Source organism: Excalfactoria chinensis, chromosome 9 (genome assembly GCF_039878825.1).
Source record: "Excalfactoria chinensis isolate bCotChi1 chromosome 9, bCotChi1.hap2, whole genome shotgun sequence".
Taxonomy (NCBI): Eukaryota; Metazoa; Chordata; class Aves; order Galliformes; family Phasianidae; genus Excalfactoria; species Excalfactoria chinensis.
The window spans coordinates 219658-232638 of NC_092833.1; the positions used below are offsets into that span (position 1 = coordinate 219658).

General features: G+C 44.4%; 1 protein-coding gene across 1 annotated transcript in view; it reads right to left on the bottom strand.

Annotated features, from left to right (window-relative positions):
- The window catches only part of PCCB (propionyl-CoA carboxylase subunit beta), a 23374-nt gene continuing 10393 nt past the window's right edge, over window positions 1-12981 (bottom strand). Inside the window, exons 6-15 of the mRNA XM_072344216.1 lie at window positions 12868-12978; window positions 12101-12209; window positions 11104-11224; window positions 7908-7989; window positions 6033-6156; window positions 4910-5017; window positions 2897-2997; window positions 1516-1614; window positions 1221-1314; window positions 1-270 (exon numbers count right to left, since the gene is read on the bottom strand). Of these exons, the coding sequence (XP_072200317.1) occupies window positions 149-270; window positions 1221-1314; window positions 1516-1614; window positions 2897-2997; window positions 4910-5017; window positions 6033-6156; window positions 7908-7989; window positions 11104-11224; window positions 12101-12209; window positions 12868-12978 (1071 nt within the window). The 3' untranslated portion in view covers window positions 1-148. The remainder of the gene's footprint in view (window positions 271-1220; window positions 1315-1515; window positions 1615-2896; window positions 2998-4909; window positions 5018-6032; window positions 6157-7907; window positions 7990-11103; window positions 11225-12100; window positions 12210-12867; window positions 12979-12981) is intronic.

Below are 12981 nucleotides of genomic sequence, written 5' to 3' on the forward strand. Positions count from 1 at the left end.
TTAAATGAGGTATGTCTTCTGATTTATTGATAAGCATTAGCAAAATCAAAATGAAGTACTAATTTATTAGTATACTCTATTGCAGAGTGGACTGCCACATGACAGAAAGTACTTGCATTCAGAGTCCTGCCAGGGCCGGGTCTCTCACTCACAGTGGGATATTAGCATGTTTCTTCCAGGGATTGGACTGGGTTTTACTTGCCAGCACGTCAAGGTCGTGGCAGATGCGCCTGCGGGTGGTCGAAGGCTGGATGATATCATCAACAAACCCTGTGGGAAACAAACCACACAGCGTTTGCCTCTTAACCTTTTGTGATTTAAACTCACAAAGCTAAAGTAACTTTCAGGATCAGCTCCTCACAAGTTACAAATTAACTTAAGAATTTAAAATAGCCTGAAGAGAAAACATTCCTGTGACAACTGTTACAATGAGAAACTTTACTTAGGGAGGGCTTTACTCACTGAATGCTTCACCTGTTACTGCAAAAGCTTAGATATCACCTCTGCTATTAATTAGTTTGACTTAAAGGTTCAGGATTGTTCATTTAAGGGATTCTTCTGCTCTGCGTGTTCACAGGTCTCTTTCCCTGGCTCTAACAGCAAACCAAAGGGAGTGATGCTGTATGCACTACCTGTGGTGAAGAGCTTGGCTAAGTCTTCCCAGCTCTGGGGCACTATTAAGAGGCTTTAAATGAAGCATAAAGCTTATTAATTGGGCAAAGCAGCATAACTGGAAAGACGGAGAGCTGACCACAGAGCCCACAGAACCGCCTTCAGGAGCACAGGTAATGCTGCAAAGCTAGAGGAAAAAGTCCTGTTATAAGAGCAGAAAAAATCACACCAAGGAGCTCTGGGAAAAGCTGCTGAACTGACACAGACCCTTTCTCAGGGCCAGCATCTTCAACCATCACATAGATTGCCAAAGCACCTACAATTTTAATTAACAGTATGAATTTTGAGGTGCTTCTCATTACTTCAAAATTGAAAGAATACCTTCCACTGCAGTGCCCACATTGTTCCAGTCTCTTCCCATCCAGAGCCATTCAGATGGGTAGTTTGCTTGTTTGGTCTTGATGTGATTTTCCTTTTCATGCACAAGTTATAGTGACTTTTCTGACCAGGACACAAATTTCTTGGCTGAATAACTTACAGCAAAATGTGTACTCAGTGCCTAAAACTAACTACACACAATGGCAAATTCAAAACAAGGGACACAGTACCTCTCATAGCTGCTGGAAACGGGTTTGCAAATTTATCCACATATTCTGCCTCTGCGTCTGTCTCTTTTCCTCTGAAAATGATCTGCACAGCGCCCTGGGAAGATGAAGTGCGCAGGTATTCAACCCATACAACAGGGGAAAGGTGTCTGCCTTACCACCCCCCACACTCTGCATGGGCACCAGGTAAATTGCTTCAGCAAAAGCATCGCTGGTCTTCATCTCACTAAGCGACCTCCGTGCCAGTGAGCAGTGATGGCTGCTGCACACCAATGCGAGTCAGCTGGCGTTTATTTACCTTTGCCCCCATCACTGCCACCTCTGCAGTCGGCCAGGCATAGTTCGCATCTCCTCTTAAATGCTTTGAGCTCATCACATCGTAGGCACCACCATAGGCCTGGAACAAAACCTCAGGGATTCGTTAGTGTGAACTGACCTCACCACAGCAATAATTTACTTTCCTCTTGCAACTTCTAAGGTTCCAACAACAAGCAAGAGGAGCTACATTTTTACCTGTAAGAGAGCATATAGAGCCTGCTGGTGGCTGCTATTTGGTCCATCAGCATGTGAGTATTAGACACTGAGCGTATGCAAACACACATTCAAGACATTCCCACTCATAAAAACAATGAGGAAATGTAAAACCTTGCCTGCAGCCATCTCCTAAGGGTAGGCTTCACAAACTTGAAACCACATAAAAACAGAAAGGGACCTGTTGGAATATAAGACCTTCCTGAAGGCAGAAAAGAGGAGTCAGTGTTGCAGACAGACACCAGGCCTCACCCTGCACGTGCATTCACATAAACAAGCTAGATGCTTCTGGGAGCTCCCGTCCAGGGCATGCAGCACTCAGATTCTGCTGTGCTCCACTCTGGGCCTGGAATTGGTCCAGACAGCAAAGATAAACAAATACTGCAGAACCGCAGAGCAAGCTGCAGCCAAGTGTTTCAGGACAGTACTTAGAATGACAGCAAGGATTCAAACTTGGAAAGAAAAGAATGGCAATGTTCAGAAGAAACAGGCATGGCAAGAGAAGCTCTTTTAGTTTTATTGCTGTCCAAAGCCTATCACAAATGAAACAAATAACCACCAAACAACAAAAACACAAAACAGACCAGGAGGGACAGGCCAGGGGAGGAGAAAGCAGGGAGATGTTTTTAGCTAAGCCTTTTAGGAACATAGAGAAGTGTGGTGTCATGTAGCTTACAGAAAAAGAGAAGAGGAAACGAAGGAGAGTTAAGGAAAAGTACATGGAAGAAGGGAAAGCACAGAGACATGAAACCTGCAAAGCAAACTGAAAAGAGACACAGTCAGCACTGCTGCTGGAATGGGAGACTGAAGTTGCAAGAACACAGAAGATCACAAAGATGGCCTCTCATAGAAGGATGACATAACCAGGTGACCAAGGACAAATGCTTGACTGAAGGCTTTCCAGGGAGAAAGCAAAGAGCAGAAACATGGATTTGGAGGAGCAGAGAGACAAAATGAAGTGTGAAAGGATTCTGAGAACAGAAGAAACAGCTACTTGTAAATTGGCATGGAGAGGTGTTACCAAATGGGACCAACTGCAGAAGGCAGAAGTGGGGCAGACGTAAGAAGCTTCACGTAACCAGAAGTGCTATTAGTGAAAACAGGAACTCATCTTATGAAGTAACACCACAGAATTAATACCAACTTACTTTTCTGGTGATTACTGTAATTTTAGGCACAGTTGCTTCTGCAAAGGCAAACAGCAGTTTTGCACCGTGCCGTATGATCCCTCCGTACTCCTGAGCTGTACCTGCAGACAGCAGAAACGGTATTTGTCACTCCAGGAAGTTCACACAACCTTCATGTGCAATTGGACAAGCGTCTTCACCTTGTCATTACCAGGAGCACACCAACACTAACCAGAGCCTCGTTAACGGCAGGAGCAGCTAATAGCCCAGCTGATGTTCTCCATCATCTAGATGCTGAGCAGCTCAATGAAAAATACCTCACCAAAAGCAGCATGAAGTCTGAGCGTAAGGTCACAGAAACGCAGTGCAGTTACTGCCCGGCAGTTCACCTGACTTCTTACAGGAAATTCTTTTCAATAAAGCTTTACAAAGATGTGCCTTTAAGTTAGAATTTGTTTTGTGATTGATTTCAAGTGTAATTTGATTGCCTAATACTACATATGCCTACATTCACAGATGTCCCTTCTGAACTGCAGTTTCACTTTGGATTCCTAGGATTCCTATATTCCCCTGCAGACTGTTGGACAAGTCAAGCCTACAAGCACTTCCCAGCAGCAGACATCAGAATAACCAGGTCTTATTGCAGCTCCAACACAGCCGAGATCCTCAGCCTACACCCAGGAGGTGACAAGCACAGCTCCTGCAATCCAGGCAGTACTTCAGTTACCCTTAAAGCAGAGCAGCCAGTCACTTCAAGTGCCTCAGTTCAGCTGCTATCAGAACCATTCCCACTGTGAACTCATATGAGCTCTGAACATCAATCTGGCCCCAAATTTGCTGTGTTTTTATTCTTAAATGCTATCTGCACACACCGCCTAAACTGTTTTGTACACCTCAATGAAGATTCTTTATCTTTCCCTACTGAACAGAGATGTAGTGACCACCACACTCAGAATACACTACTGGAATTGACATTTCTAATGGCAGTGTATTCATCTTTCCAAACTCTGTGAAATATAACAGTTCATCATTGGCGTAAAGCCTCAAGTCATCTTTCTTCAGCTCTATTTTCATGTCTTCCTTTAACGCGCTTCTAAGACCACATTCTGTTACACCACATTAAGTTACTGTTTCTAATAATGGGTGAACTGGAAATAGCTTTGTTCTCGGATTGTATCTGTCCACACTGCAGCCCCTGGAGTTCTAAGGAGAACCAAGCTGCTCTGTGACCCAAACAAAAGGAGAGTGTGTTAAGAGCAGGAGAGAAAGAAAAGTGGTGAAGAAGTAATAGAAGGTTCCCTTAACACCTTCTCTGTTGCCTCACCAATAAGACACTTAACATGTATTGTAAAGTGAGAAACAGAACATTGACTGGTGGCATTCTAATGTTCTGATATCTAGTAGAGGCCCTGAGGTAAGCCTTAACAGTTTTTATACTAGTGTTAACCTCATATTCCATTGTATCAGAGTCTTTCTGCTCCTCACATAGGCTGTTTTCTAGTTTTCATTTTAACATTAACTGCTCATGTAACTAATGCTGAGGAAAGTCTAATCTCAAACCATTTAACTCATGGATATTCTTATCTGAACAATGCTTGGGCACAAAAGGACCTGAGCTTTCAAAGCAGAGTCTCATAGTAAAGGAGAAAAAAGTCACTTCCATATTTATGACAAGGACATCTCCAGAGAATGCAGGGTTTGTTTTAGTCCTGGACAGGCCGCAATCACCCACTGTGCAATTCAGCTGCAATCCCCAGCAGCAGGGCACAGCTTCTGGGGGCTGATGGTTTCCTACCCACATCCAGCCCTGGCCAGCTACACTCATCCCAGTACTGCCTTATTTAGGCACTCATGTTTCCAGAACATATTTCAGTATCTTACTGTGACGACTGCTGTACTTAGCGAGTAACATGATTTAAGCTTTGGTACAGTAAACAACTCTTCTTGCAGAGCTGTTAAGATCAGTTCTGGCACCACCACCTCCTGCTGCTCCCCCCACCCTGCAACCAACAGGAATACAAGGACACAGCATACCTGGCAGAAACCCAGGAACGTCCACAAAAGTAATGAGAGGGATGTTGAACGCGTCGCAGAAGCGAACAAAGCGGGCTCCCTTGACAGAAGAATTTATATCTAAGCACCCTGGAGGTAAGAAAGCAGAGTAAGGTGTTAATGACGTGCTATAGGCAGTAATTCAAGGCAGCATCAAAGTCACACAGTATTTAAGCTGTATTCTCAAAAAGAAAGCAAAAGGAAAAGTCCTGCCTGCAGTAACATGGAGATCATCATCAAGGCGTGCTGTCAGCACTAGTCATACTGGAACAATGCAGTTCCGCATTAAAAAACAAAGGCACGAATGCATTGGGAAAGATGGGAGCTTTGGGAAAAAGCTGCAAAGTGTCTCTGTTCGACGTCACTGCCGTGTAGAATTGCATGTGCTGTTATCTCAAACCTATTCAAGATGCACATAAGGACACCTCAAACGTTAACTGCCTTCAAATTGAGAATACCATCTGAAGACTACAATAATACAAAAGCCAGTGACTGCTGGGCACTGTGGTAGCTGAGGCACTGGCTGGTCAGCACGAGTCTCCTCAGAAGATACCCAGCTGTTAAGGAGAGACAGCAAAATCCCTTCTGCAGCTCAAAAAAGGTGATCTAAGCTACAAGTCTTTGTATCTTCGTGTCCGAACTGTGTGAGCTCCACACGCTTGGACCCATTTCTGAACGCTTTGCATTTTCAAAAGAGCTGCACTGCAGAACAGATTGGGGCACTCTCGTGCTGTGCAAGCAAGCATGCAGGCTCCGCATTCTGCTTAATCAGTTCAAATCAGCCGCTGCCAGACCGGTGGTGGCCTCCTCTTGTGCTAGATACAGCAGCCCTTTGCTTACCCAAGAGCAAGACCATCAAGCTGATAAAGAAATGAACTTTTTTTGGGGGGTCGTCATGCAACAATGCAACAAGCAAGTGACACGACTGCACAACAGCAAGACGTCAGACAAAAAAGGCATTAGGAGAGCAGCATGAAGTAACAGCAAGCCACACAAACCATCCACAGCTCATGTGGCAGCCAGCCAGCCTTACACAGAGGGCAACAAGCAAACAAAACCAAACCGAGAGGAGGCAGCACATCAGAAGCAAGCAGCTGACCCCGACCTGATGCTACTTTGGGTTGGTTGCCCACTATGCCAACTGTCCTTCCATTCATCCTGGCAAACCCCACAACGATGTTCCTGGCATAGGACGGCATGATCTCGAAGAACTCCCTTTCATCAACGATCTGTAAGGAGGACAGGCAGAGCCCTCAGAACGACGCCTGCAGGTGTATTTCTATACACAGACACAGCTGTTAGTATGAGAAATGCTAACTTTTCAGAACTTGTACAACAAAATAAAAAAGGAAGAAATTGTTTCGTCTTTGCAGGAAGTAATTAGCACTGCGTTTCCTATCAGAATGGCCAATTAAGCATCCCAGCAGAGAAAATCATCTCTGTGGCATTTCCTCTGTAGTAAACCCATTCTCTTAACTTACCACAGAAATCCCAATGGGATGCTAAGCATTTTTACCCTCAGCACACCACTGGCAGACTGCACTTCAAGAGACAGCTTCCAGCAACACAAGACAAACTGCACTCTTTGGAACCTGAGAACTTTTCATTATCTGTTTAATTCATGCTTTGCTTCTTTGCAAATCCAGAGCATTTCCTTAAGAGAGCCGAACGTATCACACTGCTGTGGATGATGACTTCTGTACTGACCAGCAGTGTTGCTTGTGTACAAGAGGGGAGTGTGAAAGCACCGCTCTGTGCGGTAGGAGGACACTGTGCCAAAAAGATCTTACTGCAAACACAAACCCTTACAGCTGCACCCCCTGAGCTCGAAAGCCCCACGTGTGCTCTGCAAAGTGACACCCACGGTTACAGAAAGCAGCATCAATATTCACATTCAACAAAGATGATAATCCCAGATGGAGCAGCAGTGACACCTACACATGGCTGCATTTCTGCTCTTCTCCTGCCGTGTTCTACCCTAATGCCTTCTTTTCAAGCTCTTGATGGCAACTTCCCCATACACACCGCAGTCTGCCTGTCCCCTCCGACAGACGGAAAGTTTCAATTATTCATGACTCAAAGCAGTTTTATTTCCTTCCTTTCTACTTCCCAATGCTTGTGGGTGTGGGTTCTTTCCTAATTCACTTCAGAATTGTTTAACAACAATTGTTTAACACCTCTGACTCAGGACATTCAGATGGGAAGAACCTGCAGATTAAAAATCCATTCTCAGGTTTTTTTAACCCACTGAAATGGATCTGAATGCAGCCAGTTGCACCCTGACAAGTGTTGGCTGAAAGTGTGTGTGGGGGGGGAAGAGACAGTCGGATAAAACAGCCAAAGGGAAAAGTGTGGAATGATGCCATGAGCTCAGCTGAACTCCCCCCAGCCACCATTTGTATTCACTGCCTACAAGGCTGCCCCCTTCCCAGGTCCATCATCCACCGCAGGATCCTGGGCCAACCTGGGAACCTGACATTGAGAACTGGGACTGCCAGGTGCTCTGTGGGGGCTGTAGCATTTACACATAACAGAAGTGGAGGTTTTTGTTTGATTCTTGGGTTTATTTTTGTTTTACAGCCCTGTTCCCTGCACGACTGTTTTTAATGTATTAAGTTGTTACAACTGACAAAAAAATTAAGCAAAGCCAGGCAATAGAACCAACACTGCCTATGCTGCTTTAGTAAAATTCTGCTGGATTTATACATCCATACTCTCATCTGTACACGCAGCGTGATAACACTGACCCAGAAGACAAGCACTGAGACCCTTTTCCCCTGCTGACATCTTACTTCTGCCATTACTGCTGTCCCCTCGTGCATGGCTGCTAAACAGGGGAAAAAACAGCAACCTGCAAAGACTGAAAAGCAGATCTGAAATGGCACCATATTGGTTTCTTTCCATTATTAACAACTATATACACATGGAATATGGTATGTTCACATTCTTTTCTCAACAGGGCTCAGACCGGCAGACTTACAGAGTGTATGATATCCAGCATATCGTAGGCTTTAGTGGATTCAATGGGGACAATTGTGTCCAGCTCAGGTACCAAACGGTCACTGCAGAAAACAAATCCAAGCAATAATATTTATAGATCAGATGAACACCAAGACCAAAAGCTCAAACAGTGCCAATGCCATCTCAAAGTCTGATCCATCTCTTGACAAACGAGACACATCTCTTCTAGAGATGTATTTTTGTCTATGAAATTATGGCCTGAAAACACTGCTCCTCCTCTGGCTGGAGGGGCCCATGACACAGGAGACTCCACTGGGGAGGACCCAAACGCTCCAGTGCTGGAGCACAGCTCAGCAACGGGGAAATTATTTGCTAGAATCAGTGCCAAGCACAGTGCAGAAGTATAACAGTCCACCACTGCAGTCCTTACAGATGGGTGAAGTGGCCTCTCCAGTGGCAGGGCAAGGTTTCTTGTTATTCTTGTCACATTTACATCTCTGATGCTGCCTCTGCCCAAGCCGTATGCTTGTGATCTGAATAAACCACTGGAAAGCTCTCCATACTTCCATATTGCTCTCCCCACCACCAAACAAGTAGAGACTTGAAGGAGGGCAGAACCTCAGTTCACAGCTTCTTCAGTTTAAACACTGGGTTTAAAGAAATCGTATCATTGCTCTGCTTATCTCAACATCTCTGCACTTCAAGAGCTTGACGTTTCATGCCCTGTTAGCAGCTCACACTGTCAGTGACCCACCTTCAATAGTTTCATTAGCGACTTACAGGTGTTGGCATTCATGGGGTCTTTGGACTCATTCACAGTCCCAAGGGCTGTATGTCAGTTGCTAGGAGTCACAACTGTACTCTTTTATGTTTTAACAATGCCATGGTTTAGTACCTTTAAAACAGCCCAACTTAAGACTCTAAAAGTTCAATTTAAAACTGGAAACGTGATCTGCAGTTTGCAAAGAGCAGAACATCAGCCCACTGCTGCATCTGCACTCTGGTGCAGAGGACAGGAGACACCGGACACCAGACACACCTCCCTGCTGAGAGAGCTAAACAGCACTTTCAATGTATTCCCATAATTAAGAGAGCTGCATGCAAATATATTCATCAAGCGATATAATTAAATCTTAATCCTGATGAAGCAATCAAAGTTAAGTTACAATGGATTTGGAAACTTTTGCTTTCTCATAAAGTAGCCATGAATGTGTTTCAAAATCTGCCTGTTACCTACAGATTGTATTCTCAGATATCCCAAAGGATAAGGAAAATGAAAACATGAAAGTATTGCTCCCATAAATTCACAGAGCTAGAAGGCAGAGATGGAAACTGTAACAGCATTAAAATGAACAACCACTGGCAAACAAAGACATTACCCAGAATATCTCAGGGAAAAAAAACCCCAAGCTGTCAGAGATAAAGGACATGTGGAGCTTGCAAGTGGAGCCCCTGGACTCACAAGGCTGAGATCTCATTTATCTGTTTGGAATCCCATTTATCTGAAAGGATTTGTTGCTCATCATCAAGGCAGTCATCTGAAGCCTGCAACAGCCTGAGAAACCTTAACTGAGGTCAACAGTGGTTTCTGTTTAATGCAAAGATGGACGTGTGTGAGGTTCCCAGGAATGGCTCCATGCTTCCTCCTGAACATGTGCATGTTCTTCAGGCTTCAGGGGGAACAGAACTTGTTCACAGTTGAAAACAAAAATAAATCACATCTTACAAATGGGATGTACCTCAAAGGCAGAGGACAATCACCACAGGAATCCAATTCTTTATGGAATCCAAAAAGATAACCAAAAGAAACAACTGTAACCAACAGGGGTTTCAGCTACCAAACCTGATGTCATCAGCACCACAAAGAACCTATCTGCAGGGGGGGAAAAAACAACATGCTTGGACTTAGCAATGGAAATGAAAGGATGCCATGTTTCATTTACATCATTAGTGGGGCAATTCCTCCTGGCATGAAATCGGTCCAGTGAGAAAGAAGTGAGAGGAGCAGGCTGTGACTGCAGCAGCAGCAAGAACCAACCCATCAGTTCAAGGCAAAAAGAGTCCACTCAGACGTCAGTATGTGCAGATGAAGCAGCACCAGTGTTAAGTATTAGGACCATACAATTTGATCAATACTGGAGATATCACTAAACACATGGGTAAATAAATTTATCTTCACATGTAGAAAGACAACCAAATTGAAGTTCTTGACGCAAATTATTGAGCATTTACTATAATGTTTTATGCAGCACCAGATATACCGTATCTCCCATAACACAGAACTAATCAGTCTTCCATATATAAGCAGCCATGGGATAACCAACAGCTTCTCACAGATAACAAACTGCCCATTGCCTGATAGACTGATTACAAATCAGGCTGCTGTTTCTGTAAATGAAATTAAAACATCAGAGTATCCCAGTACAACATGCAGTGATTTGTAACACTGATAGGAAAAAACTGCTTCAAAGACAGCGAAGCATAAAGAGAGGATAACCTTTCCAACACTCATGTTAAGATCTTCAAGTGTGCAAGAAACCACAAGATTCAAATCATATGCATCTGCAGAACAGAAAGGATGAACAAAGATAGGAGCAGGTGCCATACAGGAGAGGGTGGTGACCTTTCAGGGGATGCATGCAGCTACATCTTTGGTTAAACAGCTTTTATTCCACTGACATCCTGCCTGTCCTGCTGCTAGCAAGGCTGCCTACCAAACCAGCGCTGTGCTGACTCCTAGCCTGCCCCTCCAACTCTTGGCATCTTTTGCCATTTTTCTGTTTTCCAGTATTGAAGTGATGGCCTTCCTTTCTTGTCAGCTACACAACAAGCCTTCCAGACAGCTGCCTGATGCCACCTGCACCTCATCATTCCATCCCAACCTCTTATGTTTGGTGACCAATGCTTACTCAAAAGTCACAACCCTGACAGAGCAGGGCAGCATCTCCCCATTGCACCTTACTGTGCTATCTTCTGCCTCACTGTGCTTGTCTGAAGAGCTGTGAACTGGACAGAGATTACTTCCCCCTTATCCTGTACACAGCATAACATTATGAAAATTAAACTTAACAGTGAGCACACATGTTATGCATACACACATATCTAAACACTTCCCACAGTGTAAGAGAATTATCAGAACACATTTATGTCTGTTGAGTCAGAGAAGCCATGAAATGCAGCAGTCAGAAAGCAGAGCTCAGCCAGCCTCCTCTTACCTGGGATCGTGGCACTCGCAGACCGGAGCCGGGTCACGGTTGCTAAGAGGTAAATAATTAAAGAACTCCCGGAGGTTAAGTAAGGCATCTATGTCGTTCTCAAAGGCCCTGTGTGCCACTCCTGGAAAGAAGCAGTTATTGAAATTACTTGGCAGTGTTTCGTTTTCAAGTATGTACCCATAAAGACAAGGAAGGAAGAGAAAGATGCTTTAAACTTAAGCTATTAACAATCGGGAACTTTAAGCAACTGGATCTGACCAGTTAAAAATATCTAGAAAATGTGTGGCTGTATCAGTCTTCTTCCAGAAGTGCTCCGGATTGTTGATTTCACATTTAAAACGATGTAAACTGGTTTATCAGCTGTCACAGACCTAGGCTGGATCCCAGCCTTGTGCAATGCAACCCAGAGCTCAAGCTTTACACCATGCATTCCCTCCCAAGGGCTGGATCTGGGGAGGGCTGCGCACACACGTTGCTTTGGTTCACATCAGGCCAGCTCACACAGTTTGAAATCCCACAGCCACTTGGAGCTACAAGAAGATCAACGAGTCACCAGATCTCCCCAGAGGAAAAGAAAGAAAAAATACCAGGCCAAATGGAAGGAATGTTCCCAGGCAAACAAGGGATTGCTAAGAATCCTTCAACCCACGCACATTTCTGGGGAAAAACACACAAAAACCACCATCCCAAACCTTCCTTGTGAGCTCTGCCCTCCTACAGCCTTTTCATTTCATTTCATTTCATCATTTGCTGCTTTCTCCCCAGAATCCCAGAACTCTGCCACATTCCCACCTTTCCTACTTCATCTTCCACCACTGAGAGGGACCAGTATGAGCCCTGCACACAGCAAGATTCTGTGCTTCAGTAGTTTCATTCCCTTCGCCTCAGCTAACAGCCACGACCACAAAAACCACTACAAGCTTCCCAGCAGCTACAACAGCCACATCACTCTTGTTAAAGAAAATCAGAGCATGAGGTCAAACTTCCCAGCTCTCACCAGACACAGCCGTGTGCGTCTTCGCTCCCCCGAGCTGCTCCTGTGTGACATCTTCATTGGTAACAGACTTAACTACGTCTGGGCCAGTGATGAACAGATAGGACGTATCCTAGGGGAGAGAATAAAGCAAATGCAGTGTATAAATGCCAGAGCCAAGCTGCAAAAGCACTTAAGGAAAAGCTACTGTCCTGAGAGACCTTCCTCAAAATAAGAAAACTATTCAACACCGGGGAGAATTTCCCAAAAAAATCCCTGATACATTTATACTAAAACCCACAGAAAACAGTTACCTGCGGGTTACTTCAGAAACGTATTCTTGACTTCCCATGCAGAATAAACTGAATTCAATTATTTAACCCCACCTCAACCTGGAGGTGTATTTTGCAGTTTCTGCACATCTTTTACTTTCAATTACTGTACCAATCTCTACAGACATTATTAGGTTACAGAGAAGAAAAACCCAGGACAAAAATCACCAGATAAAGACAACAGTGCAGCTACTTCTTAGGACAAAAAGGAAAGATCCATTAGTGCTAAGAGGCACCTGAAGGAAGATGGACAGAAGGACTTTTACGCTGAGTACTCAGAAAACTTAGAACAACTGGAACACAGAACAACTCTATGATTCTAAATGTAAAGTGAATAGGAAAGAATAATTCTAGGTCTTCCAGTTAAAGCATTAGCATGAAATGCAAAAAAAAGTGTGAAAAGGTGACTGTGACTGACCCCTGTTACCAGCAGCAAGGCAGGATCTGCTCCACCCTTACCTTCACCATGAACGTGAAGTCGGTTAAAGCAGGGGAGTACACAGCTCCACCAGCACAGGGCCCCATGATGAGTGAGATCTGAGGTACCAGCCCAGAACACAGAACATTCCTCTG